The 20,821-nt window shown below is 39.4% G+C and overlaps 1 protein-coding gene across 7 annotated transcripts in view; it reads right to left on the bottom strand.

Moving 5' to 3' along the window:
- Positions 1–18,585, bottom strand: part of AGTPBP1 (ATP/GTP binding carboxypeptidase 1) — a 66,167-nt gene extending 47,582 nt beyond the window's left edge. For 3 of the 7 annotated variants that reach the window (XR_010354219.1, XM_064405595.1, XM_064405599.1), the window contains exons 1-6: positions 17,866–18,023; positions 9,780–9,911; positions 8,687–8,757; positions 1,071–1,201; positions 482–549; positions 5–68 (exon numbers count right to left, since the gene is read on the bottom strand). Coding sequence is in view for 6 of the 7 variants with exons in the window: in XM_064405595.1 (XP_064261665.1) it covers positions 5–68; positions 482–549; positions 1,071–1,201; positions 8,687–8,718 (295 nt within the window). In the remaining variant the exon portion in view is untranslated. Of the gene's footprint in view, positions 1–4; positions 69–481; positions 550–1,070; positions 1,202–8,686; positions 8,758–9,779; positions 9,912–17,865; positions 18,025–18,203; positions 18,326–18,452 lie in introns of those variants that run through there. The other 4 variants (XM_064405596.1, XM_064405597.1, XM_064405598.1 and 1 more) reach the window with 4 other exon arrangements.
- Positions 18,586–20,821: the final 2,236 nt, after the last annotated feature.

Genomic DNA, 20,821 nt, shown 5'->3' on the forward strand with positions numbered 1-20,821 from the left:
TTACCAACTGAGACTATCTCAATGAGAATATTCAATATATTTAGAATAGTTTGAGGATCTCTTGTATTCTGCAATAAAAAACAGAGATCTGTGTTTAACATGCAGTCTAATAGTGGTTTGGATACTTAAAGATAGGAGGAATTGCCACCACAAAATTAAATAGAACTTTGGATGTACCCACATAGCAACCATCCCACTATTCAGCCCAAATTAACCACAAAACCAATTAAAACACACTTTGTAGTATGATACATCAATTAGAATTGATAGGTGACAAGCAATTGCTTAAAATACCTAAGTATAAGGGAGAGAAAATCACAAGTAGGTTACTTGAAGAAGTATCTATTCATAACAGACCAACACAAGTTTTGAGGACTCCATAGGATAACAACATATTTCATAATACGAAATACATACATTTCATAATGATAGAATGCAAAACTGCTATGAACCCATAACCAAAAAAATTAAAAGATTTTACCTCTAGGGTTGACAGGATAACTTCTATTCCAGTGGAGCCCTTAGAAGTCATCTCCTTCCTGGTTTTTTCTGTCACAGAAAAAGACCAGTATTGGCTTGTAGTAAAAAAATAAGTTATCATCTACAAATTGACAAGAAAATTTACACTGCAAATAATAAAACTTACTAAAAAATACATATGTGTATATACTAAGAACGAAGTAAAAGACTTAAGCAATTTTAAAACTGATTTTTGTTTTCAATTGTTCAGCAATTTTGTGGTGGCCTAGAAAAAAAGAGTTAAGCAAAATATCAGTAGGAAAACTGCCTTCCAGATACTTCTACTCTTTACATATATATAAAATACAGACATATATACATATGAAGTGAATTATTACTTAAATTATAGCTATTTGGCAAACACAAAATGGACTCAGCACTACCAATACTATACTAGATATATATGGTATTAAACAGATGTTTTCAACAAAGAGTGACAAAAACAGATGTATAATCAAGTTCACTAAATCAAAACTTAAGTCTAACAAGGGAGATACAAAAAGCAAGGGTCAAAAGGGAAACTACTAAAACCACAAAGGTTAGATAATTACCTTGACTCTGGACCAGATGAAGAATCCTTGAGGTAACATATCTGGCATTGTCTGATTCTCCTAATACAGAGTCTAAATTTATCTTCTCCAGCTGCGACAGCAGGGATATAGTCCGAGAACTGGCAGAAACACTACAAAAAAGAAATTATTTTTCCATCTAAATCAGAGAAAAAAGCTCCTAACAACAGAAACTTGATGCTAGAGTAAAGGGTGTAGCTAATTCATTTCCATATTTTATCTGGATTGGAAAACATTCGTAATTCTCAATTCTGGCAAATCTACAGATTTTGCAAAGCCTGCACTCTAACAGACTAATTGTATGTAACAGCATCTCGAACAGCAACTGTGAACAGGGAAATCAGTTGCAGCAAGTAAAATGCAGCTATAGGTACAAATGTTCTTTATCTATGCCATCTAGAGTAACTTATATTTAATAATTTATGTTAAGTGACAGGATACCCTATCCAACCTGCCCTTCAAGGAAAAACTGGCTACAAACAGACTGAAAGGGAAAAAAAAAGCTCGTCTCACAGGATGGCATTTCAGAAAAGGAAGAAAATGTCATTTGTGAAGTGAGCAAACTATCACACACCAGCTGAAGAAAAAGAACACCATTTTGAAGAAAGAAACATTATGGTTTCTAAAATTATCATCCAAGTTTGGATTCATTTTGACTGCAAGGGCATTTTGGCCTCTGTCATGGGTTTATGCTGGCTGCAGGCCAGGCACCCAGCAAAGCCACTCACTCACTCCCCTCTGCAGCTGGACAGAGGAGAGAAAATTTAATGAAGGGTCATGGGTTGAGATAAAGACTGCAAGAGATCACTCACCAAATATAATCATGGGCAAAACAGGCTCAACTTAGAGATATGAAGGGAATTTATTACTGACAAAATCAGAGCAGGATAGTGAGAAAGTAAAATAACCCTTAAAAACAGCTTCCTGCCACCCTTCCTTCCTTCCAGCTCTGCCTCCTAACCCAGCAGCACAGGGAGACAAGGAGTGGGGGTTATGGCCAGTTCACTCTTTTACAGAGTACAGTCCTCCAAGGACAGGCTGCTCCAGCTTGGAGCCTCCCTTGGGTTCACAGACTCCTTTGTGCATCCACCTGCTCCGGCCTGGGGCTCCTGCACCAGCTGCAGGTGGATCTCTGCATCCCCATGGAGCTCCATGGGCTGCAGGGCACAGCTGCCTTGCCAAGATTTGCACCAGGCTGCAGCAGAACCTCAGCTCTGGTGCCTGGAGCAGCTCCTCCTCCTCCTCCTTCTCCACTGACCTTGGTGTCTGCAGAGTTGTTCCTCTCACGTGTTCTCTCCCTACTCTGGCCACAATAACAACTTTGTTTTATCTTATCTTAAATCTGTTATCACAGCAGTGTTATCACCATTTCTGCCTGGCCCAGTCTTGGCCAGTGGCGCGTCTGTATTGGGGCCACCAGGGATTGGCTGTGCTGGACATGGAGGAAGCTTCCTGCAGCCTCCCACAGAAGCCACACCTGCAGCCTCCCCCACTATCAAATCCAACAAAAAATTGACTTGAAAATGTATTTTAATGTAAGACACCACTTCAGTCTAGGCATTTATATAGACAAGTAGAAAGAAAGAATTGCTCTGTTTATTCTAAAACAGAGTCAGTATAGAAACTGTTTTATTTGTTCTATACTTTCAGATAATAAAAATTATTCAGAATAGTTTTGAGATTCACATTCTAAATCATTGGACACATTACAGCCTGACAGTAATTTTTAAACAGATGTTTAACATTTTAATTGTAGTCATGCAATTAACTACAGGAAACTATGACTTCCAGGCATAAACTACTTTGGCTTTTCATTCATAACATTAAAGTCCTAAAATAATCAATAATTCATTTTACACACACGTTGCTTTATCTACAATAAAATTAAAGTCTACAATACTAGCTTTATGAATAGTCAGTCAGTTTTGTTTATAATAATGAGGAATTATTATTATTACTCCTTGATTTACATCTTACAAAGGTTTTACACTTACTGTTAACTATTAAAATGTTAAAATTATGGGGAAAAGTTAGTTGAGGGCAAAAGTTATAAGCCATGAAGGCAAATTGATGTGAGGGCTGCACAGGAAACTGCTTCCACCACTCACTTTTCCACATGGACGTCTAAATGAGAAGCATAGCCAAAAATCAATTTCAGATTATAGATGATACTTCCAAGCTGCTAAGAACAAGAATAAGAAATGGTTATATTATTTATAGCTCTTAAATAGGAGTCATTTTATATTGTGAAGTAAGCCTATCACCTTCTCAAGTATTTGACAGACTCTGATTTAACTTTTTTAAAAATTTAATTGTTAACATGTTTAATTATTAAAATTTAATTATTTTTTCATCTAAATTAAATCTGTCTTGCATGCCGAAACATTAATTTCCTTGTGTAAGTAAAGCATTATCACTCCAATCCTTTCTCATCATCTAACACTATGCTGTAGAGTACAAAGGCATTATTATTTGCATAAGCTTTGTTTTGCTTATCTCTGCTTCTCCATTTATCCATTGACTTGAAATGCTCCAAAACTGACACAAGATTGTAATGAAATCCACAAGCTCTGTTGATCCAATACACAAACTGACCAAATTATATAGGATGTTACCTTCACCAGTCCCACAAGCAAAAGAAGTAAGAGTCCAGCCAATCCACATGTAAGCTGATGTGTAAGAGAACTACTGCTTCAACCTGTGTGTGTGTGTGCATGTCACTCCTATTGTGGTACACCATTGGTCCCACAATGAAATTAATGTAGTTGGAAAGGTGAAAACAATCCAAGAAAGCAAAGCTGATGCTCAGGAATTATTATTATATAATAATAATAGTAATAATAGCAGTAACAATAACAAATTTTTTTAAGTTTTTGCAAAGATAGAATTCACTCATAGGCATTAAAATGTCAGAGCAAACCTGATTTTTGACTGCTGCGGTCTGGAAAACTCAAGCAACACTGACACATGGAAGCCATTTACCATGTACAAGAAGCTGGCATCTAACACAATTCCTCCATAGTTAATAAAAGCTTTAAAAGGTTTAGGGAGGGCAAATAATTCTCAGTACTGGGTGGTATAACAACTTAAGTTCTAAGATTTAGAGTTATAATAGCCTCCTGGGGACAGAGTTTCTACCAACAGCAATAACTGCTTATTGCAGCAGAGATATCTTTAAAATGGTTTTAGGCTATTCATCTTGTATAAAGTCTTCCAACATAAATACAGCTATCTACGTTTCATGTCTTCAGCATACACAATTAAGCATCCCTAAAAATTAGCACCAGCCAACACTCAAATGCAAATAAAGTCTTGATTTCCTCTTAGTTATGGCTGAGTTTTCTTCTTAAAACAAGAATTTTACTGTTATTTACCAATATTCTACCCTAATCTACATAGTGGTTATACAACTATATGACAGTTTTCAATGCCTGCACAGTACATGAAAAAGATCACAGGACAGGAACTACAGCAGCCAGATAGACATAAAGCAGCAGAGTCAGTAATATTGCTGTGACCACCCACTTGTCCTCAGAACAAAATGAAAGCACGAGTTGTAATGAGACTCTCTCATATTTGTAATGTAAACATGCATGTTTTGATCAATGTACCATTCAGCATCCAAATCTAGAAGACAGCTCTCCAAAATGGAGAGGCACCATGGAATTCAGTATTTCCAATCCCACAAGAACGAGTCAGAATGAACTCTGTCCTGTCCAAAGTATGTTTTTTCTCAAGCTGCCAACACTATAGAACATCAAATGAATTCCCTGAAGACTGTGGCCAGACTTTTGTGGTGACCAGACAGAGACACAGCAGGAGCCAAAGACTCAGGGGGAAGAGCTGAAACTTTCCTGTGCTTGGACTTTCAAGGCATAAAAGCCCAAGGGTTCCTCCGTTTGTGGTCGCTCCTAGGAGGCACCAGCTGTGTTACTGCACCGTGAGTAAATTGGTTTGTAGAATGAGATATTGGAGACTTTGCTAAGGGAAACCTGGAGTCAAACTGGTACAAAGACAATGCAGACCAGTCTCAAGAATTCCAGTTGGAGCATCCAACATGAATTTGCATAATTACCCATAAAACCAGAAGAAGATTAACTATGGTTTCTACTTAGTCAAAAGCCATTGTCACAAAGAATGGGATGACTCAGACTGACCTGACACACCAACATGCAGCTCTCCAGGTTTCAAGCTGCAGTGAGTACCTGAGCTTGTCACTGATGCTGGGGCACAGAAACAATATGAGACTGGTTTTGCCACAAGGTGAAGAACCCTTCTTGTTATTAGGAGTGACATTTTTCACCCCATCCATTCTAAAGCCTTCTCATAAGAGCACTCTGTCACTGAGGGTTACATAGAGTCTCTATTGTCTTTAATTCTGAAAAAAACATGACTAAAGAGCACCAGAAGAAACTTTATAACACCATAAAAACTATTCTCTTCAGATCTGGAAAAAGACCAGAGCTGCTCTTCATGACATATATATGCCAAACCAGTCCCTGATGACCTGCAAAAATTATTCAATAACCATAGGCAACCTCATTCTTTATATCCCTTCATTTGAAAGATTTTCTCCCTGAAGTTTAATACTGTCATTTCAGGCACTTCTTACTAGAAATGCAAGTGTCCTTTACCTGTTCCAGTGACATACCTCTCTCAGCACAGTATCTTGCACATATTTCCATCAAATATTCTTAACCATTTTCTGCATTTTACGAGAGCATTTTGAAATAATTTACTCCTCCAGTAGTTTTGCAGATCTTTCGAGCTTCAAGTTGACCATAACTTCAACAACATGCCTTATCATGGCAGTTTCCCACCAGGCTGATGTCCAGCAGGGTGTCGGAGCCAGGATAACTCAGTGGAGGCTCAAGGAGCCTAAGCAAGCTATAGTGATTTTCAGCTGTTAGTGATTTTCAATTCTTAGTGATTTCCAGCTTTTTAGCTTGCTAGGTGCCACAGCAGCAGACGCAGGGAGAGAGAGGAGAAGGCCGTGTGAGGTTCTGCAGGATTCTTTATTCTTCGGGTGTTCTGCAAAGGTTCCCAGTGACAGCTCTTCTGCCGAACCAGGCAGAATCAGGGGTTTTTATATCCTACAGGGGTTTTGGAAACTGTCCAATTGTAAGGGGCAGGGGAAAGTGACCTATGGGCTTACAGAGAGATAAGCAGGGACCGAAGGAGGAAGAGAGGGGCTGCTAGGGTCCAGTCATGCTGACTTGGCATTTCCTAGCTCAGGCTTTTGGCCTCCAAGGAGGCCGTGCAGGCCTTGAGCCTGCTACAATGCCTCTCTTACAGATCGTTAGTAAAAAACTAGAATATTACAGCTAATTACCATTAGCTGTAACCAGAAAGAGAGAGAGAGGACATGCAGAAGTAAATAGTGCACCATTTCCTTCTGCCAGACATCAACTACCACTGATCTTGTCTCCAGTCAGTGCTCTACTCTGTCCAAAGACAACCAAAAATTCTTATTTTCTGATGGATTTACACTTTCTTTAAGCATTTTGTGGCCAAGTTTACCAGGCTTAGTTGACCTGGTACACTTCATGTCTCCACAAGCAGGAAACTCTTTCTTCATGCTACATTCAAATGCTACCGTTCAAAATGCCCCTCACACCATCACTTTGCACGCACAAAGGAAGAACCCCTGTCCTTATGTCAACTTAGAACATGACTCTAGCTAACCAGGGAGCTTTGTGGATTTCCTCTTTCTCTGGTCAGGAAAGCCACAAGTAGATAATACGGAAGCATGGCCAGAAAGTGAAGAACAGAAGACTTCAGGGCTTCACACTTGAAAGAGAACTACCTCAACAATGGGTTCACATTTGAAAGAGAACTTCCTCAATAAGAAAACATCTTCTCAAAGAGAGATTCCTCATTACAGGGACACTTCTTTCACTCCCAAAGATTTAAGCATTTGAACTCCGATAATGATGAAGTGATACATTCACAATCCTCCATTACCCACTGTATGCCACTTTCACTATGCAAATTCTAAAACACATCATTGTATCTTTCTATATGTCTACCCACAATGAGAAAGATAACTCTGAGCCACGGCTGCTCATAAAAATTCAATTATCTTAGAATGGATTTTAGCTACTGACCTTGCAAGAAGCCTTATAAAATATAATAGTCAAATGAGGGATGTCATCTACTACTACCTACCTACTTCCCCTGAAGCAGCAGTCAGCCAGCACGCAGATGTATAAGGGAGTTCCTTCTTCCCCCACAGTAAACAAATCTGCATTTTGGCACATTACCATGAGCCTTTAAAACAGGCAGGCTTCTCACGAGCTTGCCAGGATTTTATTCCAACACAAATAATTTCAAACTATGGTTTTGGGTTTTTTTCCTCAACCACTTCCACAGTTATCAAGTAATCATTAGAGAGCTGATACTTCTGATTATTCATAGCTATCTCTGTACACAGAGTCACCATAGCTTATTCATGACTTAGAGAACAACTGTTTTGAATTGCAGGCATGGAAACTTTCATTTTGTCTCTAAGTAAAGAAGAATAAATGGCACTTAAGTAGCAACTTTGCAAACATCTAATATTCTTTGTTATAGCATATTTTATGCACTACAAGTTTCAAGAATACTCATTGCTGACAGAGATCTTGCTTTGTTTATCATAATGCCTAAGGGGCTAGCCTACCACAAGAACAAAACATCAGAGTATTTTTACCATTTCTTTCTTCTCACAAAACCAGGAAAAACTGGCCTGTATAAACCCTAACCCTGTTCCATCCAAAGTCAGCAAAAGTAAGGATGATTCTACATATAAGAATTTAAAGTCAAATTTTAAATAGCTCCCAACATACAAACATAATTCACAGCAGAATATGTTCTTCATGAAAATTCACTTCCACACACAGAAAATAACTAGTACTTCAGAAAACTAAGACTGAAGCCAGAATTCCCAATTTTGCTGACTTTCCTTTTTTTTTGAATCAGATTAGATTATTTGATTTAACAAATTGGTTTAATCTGTGCTACCTTAAGGAAAAAAAAAGTAAGATTGAAAGCCTTTAAGTAGTTTCCTGATGCTTAACAGCCTTCCAGAGAATCTCACAAATTTCTCAAATGCTAGCGAAGACAAGTTCACATGAAAATAACAAGCACAGCTTTTCAACCTGCCATCTTCTACATCCCACTTTGGTTTGTCCTACCTATGTATTGAATTGCAAGATTGTTGCAGGATGACATCTTTTGACAAATTCACGGTTTCTTATACAGTATTATGAACATCTTTAATTCCTTCAGTAGAAAAATCTTTTTGTTTTACCTATATGTGCATAAAATCATGAAATTAACTAAATTTTCAATTAAATTTAATATGTATTTTATATTTGAACATGTCTAACATTAACTGAAGATTTAGATTTAAAAAGTTGGTTATTAAATGTGAAGATACTTTGTGTTAATCAACATTTACTTCCTCAGTGTTTCAGGACACCAACTAGAGACTCACAATGTGTATTTGATTTATCTTCTTACTAAGAAGATAAAGATATTCTTACTAAGATAAAGACTGTTTTTTCACAGATCTCAAATAGCTTGATGTTAAGAGGTGACTTTAGTTTTAAATTTACCTTTTTTCAGATGATGCTTTTGTTTTGCTCATATCGGAAATAGGATTCTTCAAATCACCATCTCTGACAACCTGTAAGATATTAAACAACTACCTATTATTGACATCTTTTGTTCTTTAGAGATGAAATGCTGACACCATACTGAATGTCACTTCACTAGAAATGCTAAATTAAGTTAATTCACAGTGATTCCATTTCTCTGCAATGTCACAGGCTCTTCTCCCTTCACACTATTTGATCCAGCTTTTAAAACAAACTATTGCTTTTTAAGAATGGGGTGTGATTCTGCATTATTATTCAGGCCTACCAAAGTTCAGAAAGTCTGATTACAATAAAATAGAGACTTGTATCAGTCTTTTACTAGACATTATTTTCCTGCCAATGACAGAATTTTATCAAGGAAAGTTTTTGCTGAAACCAGTAAATACATTTCTTAAACTAACTTGACAATACTATGAGATGACACAACATACTGATTTCTGACTTTATGTATCTATAGAATAACTAAGGCCAGAGGCACAGTGAGAAACATGGAGTATTTGGTGTTCTTATTTAAGCAGGGCCTCAATACATTCCTTGGACAGAAACCATATCGTGCCAAGGACTCAATTTTCCTATCCATCTAAGGACATAGTGTCCTCAGGGCACACTGCTTCCTCAAATGGTGCCTCCAAGCAATTAAGGTTGCAGCCTACAGGACCATTAACTGAGCACCAGTACTTCCATCTGAGATGTACTATGAGTGACAGACAAACACTCCCACTCTGAAAAAAAAGAATTCAGTGGTTAATTTAAAGGTAGAAGACAGAAAAGGAGAAAATGCATGTTGAAAGATATGGGTGCTGCAAATGAGTAAAATAAAGCACTCTCCACTTTGGAAATGCAGGCAAGAAATTTAGCCAACTACATACATACAGCTACCCACCACTACCTCCCCCATCCCCTTCCTCCCCAAAGAAATTTGGAAAACCTCTCAAAAATCCTTATTGTTCAGCACATAAAAATAATCAGGTTTTTATTACTGGTAAATTCCACTCCACTGCTAAAAGCCTAAAGCAGATGAAGTAAGAAACAGGCTTATTTCCAGACTTACCTGAAAGCAGAATATTATCCCAGCAGCCAGGAAGAAAATGCTTAACTTTTCACAAGAATTCCAGCTTGACCCAAGTTAACAGGTGTCTTCGCTTTGTCCAAGCACCCTTCTGGTGTACAGTATCTTGAAATCCTTTAAACAAAATAAAAAGTTACAAGAGAAGAGCTGTGTCCACCCCATTACTGACAATTTCATGAATTACAAAGTCTGGATTTTTCCAGCCATGTTGCTGGTCCAACTGGGTGGAAATCAGACCCTTGGATTCAAGTAACCAAGAGCTGTTTTGCTTCCAGCAAAAGCAGGACCTGCTGTCATGCACATGATGAACAGTCTGTCAGTGCCAATAGTGTGTACTGAACTGCTGTGCAAGTGGAGCCAGCTACGGAGCTGAACCATCTTGGTTCAGCAGCTGAACTGCAAGGTCTTGGTTTGTTTGTCTAAATTCACCACAAAGTATGTCAGTAAGCATTAAAGTGCTTACTGATGGCTCCAGGTCAGGGGTAGAAGTCAAGTAAAAAAGAAAAAGCACAAGAACAAAACAAAACAAAAAACCAAAGAAAATTAACAACAGATGAGAAGAAGCAAGAAAAAATGAAGAGAGAAATGCACACAGCAGCAATCCAGAGAGATGTGGTGGGACACCTGTGCATACTAAAGAAAAAAAAATTCTCTTTAACATTTGACTAGGTAATGCAAAGAAACCTCATCCAAATTAATTTAAAACTTTGAATATTATCCTTATTTTGAACAAACACTTAATAAAAAGCTAAAGGCAGATGGTGAATGAATTTACACATATTTAAAACAATCCGCTTGCCTTTCAGTGGTATCAGAGCAGACAAAAAATTAGCATCAGTTCTGCTTGCAAAGGACCAACAACTGAATGAAAGCACTTCAATTTGGAGGGAAGCGGGGCAGAGTAAGAAGTGCTGACTAAGTAGAACTCCAGACCAATAAATGTTGGATTCTCTGCAATCTCCCTTTGCCTTTCCACCTTGCCTGTGAAATGTTATCTCATTCATCCTCCCATCTAGACAGGGGAAACAGGCAGTCTTCACAAGACCAGAAAGCTGCACTGTAATAATTACTGTAATAATGCTATCAACAGTACAATAAATTATATGGCCTGCAAGAAGTTACATATAATTTTCACATTTTTCTTTCTCCTCAGAAAAGCACATATTTGCCTCACTTCCTAGGTGAATTCTGAGTCACCTTCTCTGCTGATCCAGATTTTCAATACCCTGAAAATTTGACACACACTCACAAAGTTCATAAGCAAAGAGGATACCCCCTCCAGCATTTACCTTTCATATGAAATTCTGGCATTTTCCAAAATCTAAAATTAAGAATAATACGGAATCCATGGAACTCCTAGTTCTTGGACAAATACTCTAACCACAAAACTACCAAATGGCAAGGATCATCAAAAAGCAGGTTTTTTTGCTCAAAACAATGGCAAAGGAACTCCATCCTCCTGAATATTAAGTTTATATACTAGATGAACAGCAAGATGCCCAGCCACTCTAAGGCAGCAATAATTCTGGTCAGATGTCATAACAGGATTCAGAGGAGATTTTACTGACACAAGTTTTGGGGGTCCCAGTGTAGCAAGGATGTGGACTTGTTGAAGCGAGTCCAGAAGGGGACAATAAAAATGACTGGAGTGATGGAACAATTCTCCTATACAAAGAGAGGCTGAAATAGTTGGGACTCTTCACACTGGAGATGAGAATGCTCTGAGGAGACCTTAGAGCAGCCTTCCAGCACCTAGAGAGAGCCTACCAGAAAGCTGGATAGGGACTTTCTACAAGGGCGTGCAGTGATATGTCAAGAGGCAATACAATTGCTTTAAAATGAAAGGAGGAAGGTTTGGCTTAGACACTACAAAGAAAAAACACAGTCACCATTACAACAGTTTAGTGCTGAGCATTTCTGTTGTCATTTTAATAACATCATACTTGAAAGAAATTGTCATAAAATAAAAAATAATGTCACATCTGAGGCTCAAAATTTTTATTTTAACCCATAGCACCTCTACTTTCATGTTAGGTTTTTCTTTCTAATTGAAACTGGCAGAAATATTACCTCTCAAAACCATGGAGAGTTTCCATGCTAAAATCCTGCTATTAAAACTTTCTCTTACAGGAAACAAGGATAATCTCTCTGTTGCTGAAGCTGAAGGACATTCTCAATTCATATAAACAGAACTCACATGTTCAATTGACCCAAATACTTTAACACAGAACATGCCTGCCCTGGAAGGACAAATGTAATTTTAATAACATTTAAAGTACCTTTGCATTTTCTTTACTTAAAAGCCTCTCACCCCGCAAGACCAAACTACCATTCACAAGAAAACCACCCAAATAATTTTTAAAAAAACACCACAAAATCCCAACAACAACAAGAAAAAGCCCCACAACCAGAAAATAGACTACTTCAAAGAGCCAGAGATGTCTGAAATTTTCCATGGCTAATTCTAGGTTCTTTCTGCAAAATGCTTTGTAATTGCATACCAAAAAAACACAGTTCTCTGCAAGAGAAACTAGAAAAACCAAAACCAAGTATTGATATACAAAGTTTATCAATAGCATTGAATCTGTTCTACTTGCACAATATTCTATTAAGTTTTTATTTTCCAGAAACTTCTGTTCTTAATAAATATTATATAGCAAGGTATATTTTTTGAGTCTGTTAAGTATATATTAAAACATGATATCTTATTATCATAAGCCCCCGAGTCACTAAAACCACATATCAAATTATACTTTTCAAGAGAAAAACCAAAATTTAAGTTTTTAATGTTTGTCTACCACAATAGACAAAAAACCTGTGAGATTGTTCATCAATACATATATATATATATATATCCCTGTTTTTCTTTGTATCCAGTGCTTGGTGCAACCCAAAATATTTTCAAAGCCAAAGCTCAGACTTCACTTTTGATTATCACGGAGCTATTTGAAAGGTGAAAAAAGTAACAAGTCTGCAGCAACTAAGTAATTGCTTTGATGTATACTTACTTATCAGACAGTGCAAGTAAGTAGCTGAACAAAATCTTCTACAGTACAAAAAAAAAAAGAGGCAAACTAGTGCACAGAAAAAGGAGTACAAAATCGCAGGTGACAGAATAGTGTCAATACACAATGCATTAAAAATTAAATAGAAAAACTATAGGTATGAACTGAGAAAACAGGTAATTATGTAAAAGGTCACAAATGCTAGGCAGAAGGGAACCTATGGAAACCCTGAAGCTGGTTACATTCTGGGCTTCCAAAGCACTTCTACTGCTCACAGAAGTACATGAGAGCTCCCCTAGTTCAGTACAGATTAAATCACAAGCAAATGCACTTTTCATATTACCTCATTTCATGTATCCCAAAGTTTCAGAAGCTGTTCATGGGTCAAAATATTCTTTTTTGAAGTACTTAAAAGTCTGTTTAAACAAAACCATATAAAAAGGCTTCTGCATTCTTTGTGCTGTAGGCAATCTTAATTCCAAATACCACTTGTGGTTTACATTTTTAAACATTGAAGTAAATTGTTTGCAAGAACAGAATTCACAAGTGAGAATTCACACTTGTAGGAATATATTCTGTGTTAAAAATTTAGGATAACCAGCAACACATGGCAGCAAGAGTCATGGTCTCTGTAGCAACAGCAACCTAGCCAAAAAGCTTGTAGACAGCAGGTAAACACCATGATAAGCAGCATTCTAAATATGGCAAAACCACACAAAGAACACACCATACTGAAATGAGCAGTATGTTACCTATCATTACACAGAAGAATTATTCATGAGGACAGCAGAATACTCCTCCTTTGACAGCAGTAAGAAATGGCCACTGCTATTAACACAGCAGTGCTGTCTCCCCCATCTCATCCTCTTGCACCATAAGGAGGACTGCACCTTTGCAAAAAGTCCCAGCAATTTTACCTTAAGTAGCTCCTTCCTCTATTTAATCCTTTACTCTTTCATACCTAACATATTGTTTTCAAGTTCAGTGTCTCAAGTGACAACTTACACAACTATAATTTTGAAAAAAAATGGTTAGTTGTGGGTTGTTTTTTGGGTTTTATTCCAAGAATACAGTTCTATTTTAATGGCAAAAAAACAAGCAGTTACTGCACATGAACAATTTCTTTAATAAAATCGTGATGCTTAATGTTAGGAAAAAAAACCTCACAAACTATTTGGAGATGGCAGAGTTATTTGTTTTATATACTGTTTTATATTCCAAAAGCTCAAGCCACAGAACAATCCATAAAAGCTTTTGTTACCTATAAACCACACTAAAAATCTGGGGAAATCCTTCCAGCTTCACAATTAAGTTTCAAGTTGGCAAACACTACATTGTGCTCAATCAAAATCCAGTAAATAGAATGATAGAATGATAAAGAAAGAATGAAATAATGATAACTGAGGTACTGAGAATCTGTTTCCTGAAGCAGATTATTCCTAGCCCAGTTTCTGAACCTTTACAAGCACTGGAAAACAAAAACAGAGACTCCTCCCCCCCACACCCCACCCCGCAAATGCTCTTTCATAGGAATTAAAGTCTCAGTCAATAGCCCAGAGAGAGTCAATTATCAGGATCAGCTGTTTTTTAAATCAAATTGTAAAATAGGATGGAATGGCACTGAGTACACACTGAACAGCTGTCTGTTCCTAAGATTTAATATATAGCAGTAGAAAAAGTTTTAGAGTCATCAAAGTATTATAATATACCTAAAAGTACCTTAGAAGTGTTTCTTCCATGAGAAAAGGTTTGTTCATGATAGTAGAAAAACTATTTCTTCCAGATGTAATTTTAAGACTTTACGTGGAAATGGCAGAAAATAATCCCTTACCTAATGACTACCAAGTCCTCTAAGCAGATAAAAAAAAAAAAGCTTTTGGTGGAAGAGAGCCTGATTAATAAATCTAAAAAAAAAAAAAATGAAAAGGCTAACAACCTTCACTCATCAAAGAAAAAATACTTCTGAAAATTGGTTGCTGCATTTCCCTTATGCCATTTACTATAAATATTTATAGGAGGGAACAAAAAAGTCAGCTGATGAGCTTACCCATTGCTGCATTATAGCAAAGTGCCGACTTTTTGACGTGACTAGATAAACTGCAGCATATAATCAGACATTCAAAATGACATACATAAAACTTCACAGACAACTGAAGCACCCAAGTCCTTTACAGCAAGTTGCCAACTATGTCATGCAGCCATTAGCACCAGTCCACTTGACTGCAAAAACAAAGTCTGACAAAAGTAGCCAAAAAAGCTAAGTAAGCAAGCAAGAAAAGCATTTGCTGGGAAAAGAATAAAACACCAGTACTTTATTTCTTGCCTGGAAAGAAGCTCCTAGAAAGTTACTAGCATTGCAGGCATAGGGTTACTTCAAGATATGACAAACTTGCTGTCATCAGGGTCACATAGTATCACGTTCAAAGCTTACGTGATTTAAGCTGACAGAAATACTGCAAAAGTCAGCTATGTCTTGCCCAGCCAGCATAACCCTTTCCTCAGGTAGAAGGTGAATGGCACAAGGAGGGAGGAGGAAGCAATAAAAATAGCCAGAAGGAAAAGGACAACAACAGCAGAAACTAGGTATTTCCCTACACCAAGAACTGAACAAGAACTGGAAACCTAAGAACTTTTTTCAGCTCTTGGAAAAGCTTAATACAGCGGAAAATGTCAGAGGTGCTTTCTAGCACATAACCTAGTGATTGCTCCTTTGTGTTACACTGCCTTGATGGTTAAGGTCATTCTGTAAAAAAAAAAAATCAACTCAAAGATCTAAACTTCCTAGTTTACTAACTGAATAAAGCAAACCTGTAATTCTGGTTTTAATCCAGATTTAAAAACAAAACAAAAAAAATCCATGGCTCCATGTTGCAGATTTATCTACTCAAATATACTTCAAACCCTCTCAAACCTCACCGGTGTTCAGAAACACAATCATAACAACCCACAATATTCCCAGCAACTGTTCTCCCTTTCAAAATCTTGATTTGTACCATTTAGCTTATGAATTACACTTGGAACAATTAAAACACTATTACCTACCTCCAGTATGCAACCCCTGGGCACTCTGTTTCTCAGTAATTTTAAGTTTTATAAAGGATGTAGTGGAAGTTTTTATGTGACTTGTAATATACTAAATGTTTTAGGGTGACATTTTAAGGACTGCTGCCTCTGCACCTGTTGCAAAAGAAATAAGGATGTTTGCATGCTCCCTCCTCTCCACTACTTTCAGTCTTTCCATGGTTACTGCATTTCCAAATGGAAACCATGCTGAATCACCCATGTATCCAGGACACACACTGGATAGTTCATAATCTTCTTGATGCTTAGCATAGGATATTGGACAGTTAAGCTGTGGATAGTGGCAGGGCCTGAAAACATACCCAGAGATACACTGCTGTTATAAATCTCTCCTAAGCACTCACACAAACAGCTGCCTTGTTCAGTACTCTCACACTCACTCCAAGAAACCTGACTTCCCCTCTAAGTTCTTTAAGGAGTTTCAACACTTCAATTACTGCAGTTATACTCCAGAGCCAGGGCGACTTGATTAGCACTCAGTGCTTTTGAGCATTAGCAATTTGTATCACGGGAGCAATCTCCTAAGAGCAAGCAGCTTACAGATACTGGAATTCAAGGAGACGTTTCAAATAACATACTGAGAGCCAAAAAACAGGTGATCCCCAACTGTGTCTAGCAGAGTATCACCATGAATTTTAAAGACTGCAAAGTTTCTAATCATGTGACACACTGCTGACAAGCTGTTGAGTGAAAAGTTGAATGTCTTTCCTAAACTAAAACCTAAACGTAAGGTGAAATAGCAAACTCCTTCTGTAAGCCAAAAAGGACTTCAGAGAGCCCTTCACCTTTTTCTCTTTACATGTAGCTTCTTATACATAATTTCAGAGAAGCTGCTCCTAGCAGCAGTAAGATAATTAATACAAATCTTCTGCCAAGACAACTGAATATTTTTCAAGCTCAAAAGGTTAATCTGGAAAATAATCTGTGAAGTTCTTGACCATGAAAACTAAAATATGAGCACTGCCACCTCCAACGCTTGAACTGAAAGTTAAGCCTGAGATGAGGTATCACTTCACACAAACATATATCAGGTGTCACTTCACACACACCACGACTACTCCTTGGTTTAAGATAATTTCCACCCTTTTTGATAAAAAATAAAGACAGAATCCTTTTTTTTAATGAAACCCTTTTTTGAAAAAGGTATTTTGTTTAATTTATACTAGCATTAAAACAAATCACAGTAGTGAACTGATACATCAGAAACTGTGTGTTAAAATTATCTTGACATTAAATATGAAAGTCTTCTGGAAGGGAGATTATTTTGTCACTCCAGCTCAAGACATTAAAAGATATTCCAACACAGACTTGCACTCACAACACACAGCACGAGGCATAATTTCCAGAAAAACTCTTTGGTTGTAAGTATAATTTCAGTGAAGGACTAACCAAAAGGTGGGGCTATCCCATCAGCAACATCCAGTCACTCAGGGTTACACAAAATACTGAAAGCTACCTGCAAAACAGAGAAGCCTTTTCATGAAATATGACCTATAAAGGTAGTGCAGACACATATTTCTTTAAAGAAATGTCATTCATGGGAATACAATGAGCTAATTTCCGAATGCTGGAAAAACTAATACACAAAAATCAACATTCACACCACAAGGCTCTACAGAAGTTTCATGGTGTTTTTACACCACACAGGTACAGAGGAATTCACTTTCCATCTATATATACTATTGAAAGATTATTGCTCTAAGTAACCACAACAGTTCATCCAGCTGAGGATTTCTAAATATCTCACGCAATGTCGGTCCCTGAAAGCAGTTTACACTGAAGAAAAACACCACCCCACCCTGATGTGCAACCTATTTCTGAGACCTCTGTCGAGCATTTGAACTGGTACCTACAACGAAACACTTGCTCTGCTAGATTTCCACCACTGAAGGAAAAAAAAAAAAAAAAAAAGGCAGGAAAAGGAAAAAAAGGAAGAAGAAAGAAAAAGAAAAACCAAACCCCAAATGGTAACAAACTCCTACCCACGGAACGTTAAGTCAAACAGACGTTGGGCAGGCCAAGTCCACGCCACATGAGGCAAATGTTATCCCAACAGTATTTTCCACCCAATGCCCATGCTGGGTTGTCCCGCCGGAGGGGCAGCGGGGACAGAGCGGCAGCGTTGGGGGCCCGCAGGGCCAGGGCTCACGGCAGCCCTGGCTGGTGCAGGGCCGCCCGGCACGGGCCGGCTGCGCACCGCACGGAGCGCGGGGACAAGATCGTCCCGCGCCCGGCGCGGGGCTCCGTGCCACCGGCGGCTCCACCCCGTGCCGCGGCGGACCCGACCGCGGCCAGGCCCGGAAACCAGGACCGCTCCTACCGTAGCGCCTGCCACCATCTCCGCGGGCGAGAGCGCGCAGGGCGCGGCTCCCGCAGAGACCCGCGGTGCCCGAGCGGCCCCGCACGCATCCACCGGGGCCCGCGGGGACGCGCCCGGCAGCCCCGGGGAGCCCCGCACGGAGGAGCCTCGTCCCGCCCCGCCCCGCCCCAGTCCCGATCCCGGCCCCGGCCCTGCCCCGCTGCGGCCCGCTCCGCCCTGCCCGAGGCCATGCCTGCCCGCCCGTTTCACCTTCGCGCAGGCGGCCAGTCAGCCCGCGGCGCTCAGGCGGGGCCGCGGGGCGGCGGCTCCGCGCTGCGCCCCGCCGTGCTCCTGCGGCGGCGGCAGGACCTGCCCGCACCGCAGCGCGTCACCGGCCCCGCCGCGCCCCGCCCGCGCGCAAGCGCCGCCGCCGCCGCCGCGGGGAGCGCGGTGCCCGCCCGGCCGCACCGCACGGGTGGTGTGAACCTCCCTGGCTGGCCGCGCCCGCACCGGCCACTCACGCCTGAACGGTCCATACTTCTGTGAGATGCACAAGTATCTAATGGGAGGTGGGGGCGAGCAAGAGCATGGAAGCAGGCTTTTCTCAGTGGGAGCAGTACGAAAAGGGGCAATGGGCACAAACTGATGCACAGGAAGTTCCACCTGAACATGAGGAAGAATTTCTTTGCTGTGCGGGTGACCAAGCACTGGCACAGACTCTTCAGTGAGGTTGTGGAGTCTCCCTCGCTGGAGATACTTAAGAACCCTCTGGACACCATCCTGTGCGGTGCGCTCTAGGATGACCCTGCTCGAGGTCCTAGGAGGACCAGATAACCCACTGTTGTCCCTTCCAACCTGGCCGATTCTGTGATTCTGCAATACTTTCATGGGGCGTTTTCCCCCAGCCCAACCTTTATACACAGTTTGTTGTAAGTACCTGAACCCAAAGAATGCTACTGCCTAGGGCACTGAGGCACCACAGAAGGAAGTAAGAATATTCATAGTGATTCGTTAGTCAAAGACTTTGTATGCCTCCTCACACGCCCCCCCCCCCCCGCCCTTTCCCCTGAGAATCTTTGCAAAAGAAAAGTAATACCTCATATGTTCCACAAAACACTTTATGGTAAATTAAGCTCCATGTGCCTAGCACCTGGTTTTGAGCCATGCATTATTATCACTGATGACTTCTAGAAGTGGGTAATTTAATCTCCCTGACACTTGTTAAACTGGAACAACCAGGTATTTCTTTTCTCATTAAGTTCCTCAAATGAAGAAACTACTAAGAATCTGTGGACAAATCTTTATATTGTGTTTACAAATCTGACATGGGAAAAGGAACCCTTTAATAAAAGGCTGGCAAACAGAAATCAAGTTCAAATCCCACTTACACCCATTATAAAGGCACAACCCCTAGTAGAACGATGCAAAGTTAATCTCCCAATAACATTGTGTATCCATGGAGTTACCCATTCTAATTCTTGTTCAGTAAAAAGCAGATTTCAGATCCTTTACACTTTTATTCATCTTCCTTTTCAAAGTACAGATACCTGACTACAGCTCTTACAATTTCTGTCCTACACATATCATTCAATCTACTCACAAAGGTAAAAGTAAAGATAGCCACGACTTTTCTACTGTCGAGGAGGTAGCTGTGCATTTTTTGTGACAGTTTGCAACTCTTCCACAGGGCTGATTCGCCTGAAGGGTGGTTTATAGTTACTGTTTGTTAGTCCTTGAACTTGGGTTACAATGTTAGAAAGGTGAATTCTGCTTATCATCCATGCAACAGTACACAGATGATCCGCACAGCATGCATACACATCCATACAGAACAAAGCTGCTTTACTGGCAAGTCAGCAGAAACCAATGCAAGTGAGGAGCAGTGAACTAATTTTGTGGAGGTATGACAGATGGACCAGAGATCCTGGTTCTCCTACCTCCTATTTATGCATAACTGCTTAGATACATTGTAAGTCCTTACCCCACCATATTAATAAAATGGATAGTCAGATGTCCATTTGTTCAGTTATTCACATGGTCTTTCTCCAGCAAATAATTCCACATTAATTATGCTTCCTAGAACTTGTAAATCTATGGGCTATAATCACAAAATGTAAGTGTATCGGGAAGCACCTTTCTCCCTCTCTCTTACAAGTTTCTCCAGGCATCTAGCATGAATGAAAAGAGCACATTATCAGAACACAGAACTTTGCCAGCGCATTGGCAACAGGTAGGAACAGTGTCACTGGTTCCATAACACTGGTCACATTGGGAAATGGCTAAGTGAATACTTAAAGCAGAATTCAGCACAACTACAAGTTGTCTGTGAATTCTATTAATGGAATCATTTTAAATGCATAGCTCTGTCTAAAGCAAAGCAGAAGACATGGAAGTACTCAAGTATGACTCAGGCAAAGACAAAAATAGTATCCGGCAGGCTCTGGAAAGTAAAGGACAAATAAAGGGGCGTAGACAAAAATCTCTCAAATATTTTGAAGTTGAAGTCAGAGTCAGTTTATTTAAGTTAGTTATGAAAATAATGGTTTAAAACAGCTTTGTATGTGTCCTGGCACATGACAAAAATAAATCAGTTAAAAATATGAGAATTTTCTACTGAAAAGAGAGGACCCAACAGTAGC

The sequence above is a fragment of the Passer domesticus genome, chromosome Z (genome assembly GCF_036417665.1).
Source record: "Passer domesticus isolate bPasDom1 chromosome Z, bPasDom1.hap1, whole genome shotgun sequence".
NCBI lineage: Eukaryota > Metazoa > Chordata > Aves > Passeriformes > Passeridae > Passer > Passer domesticus.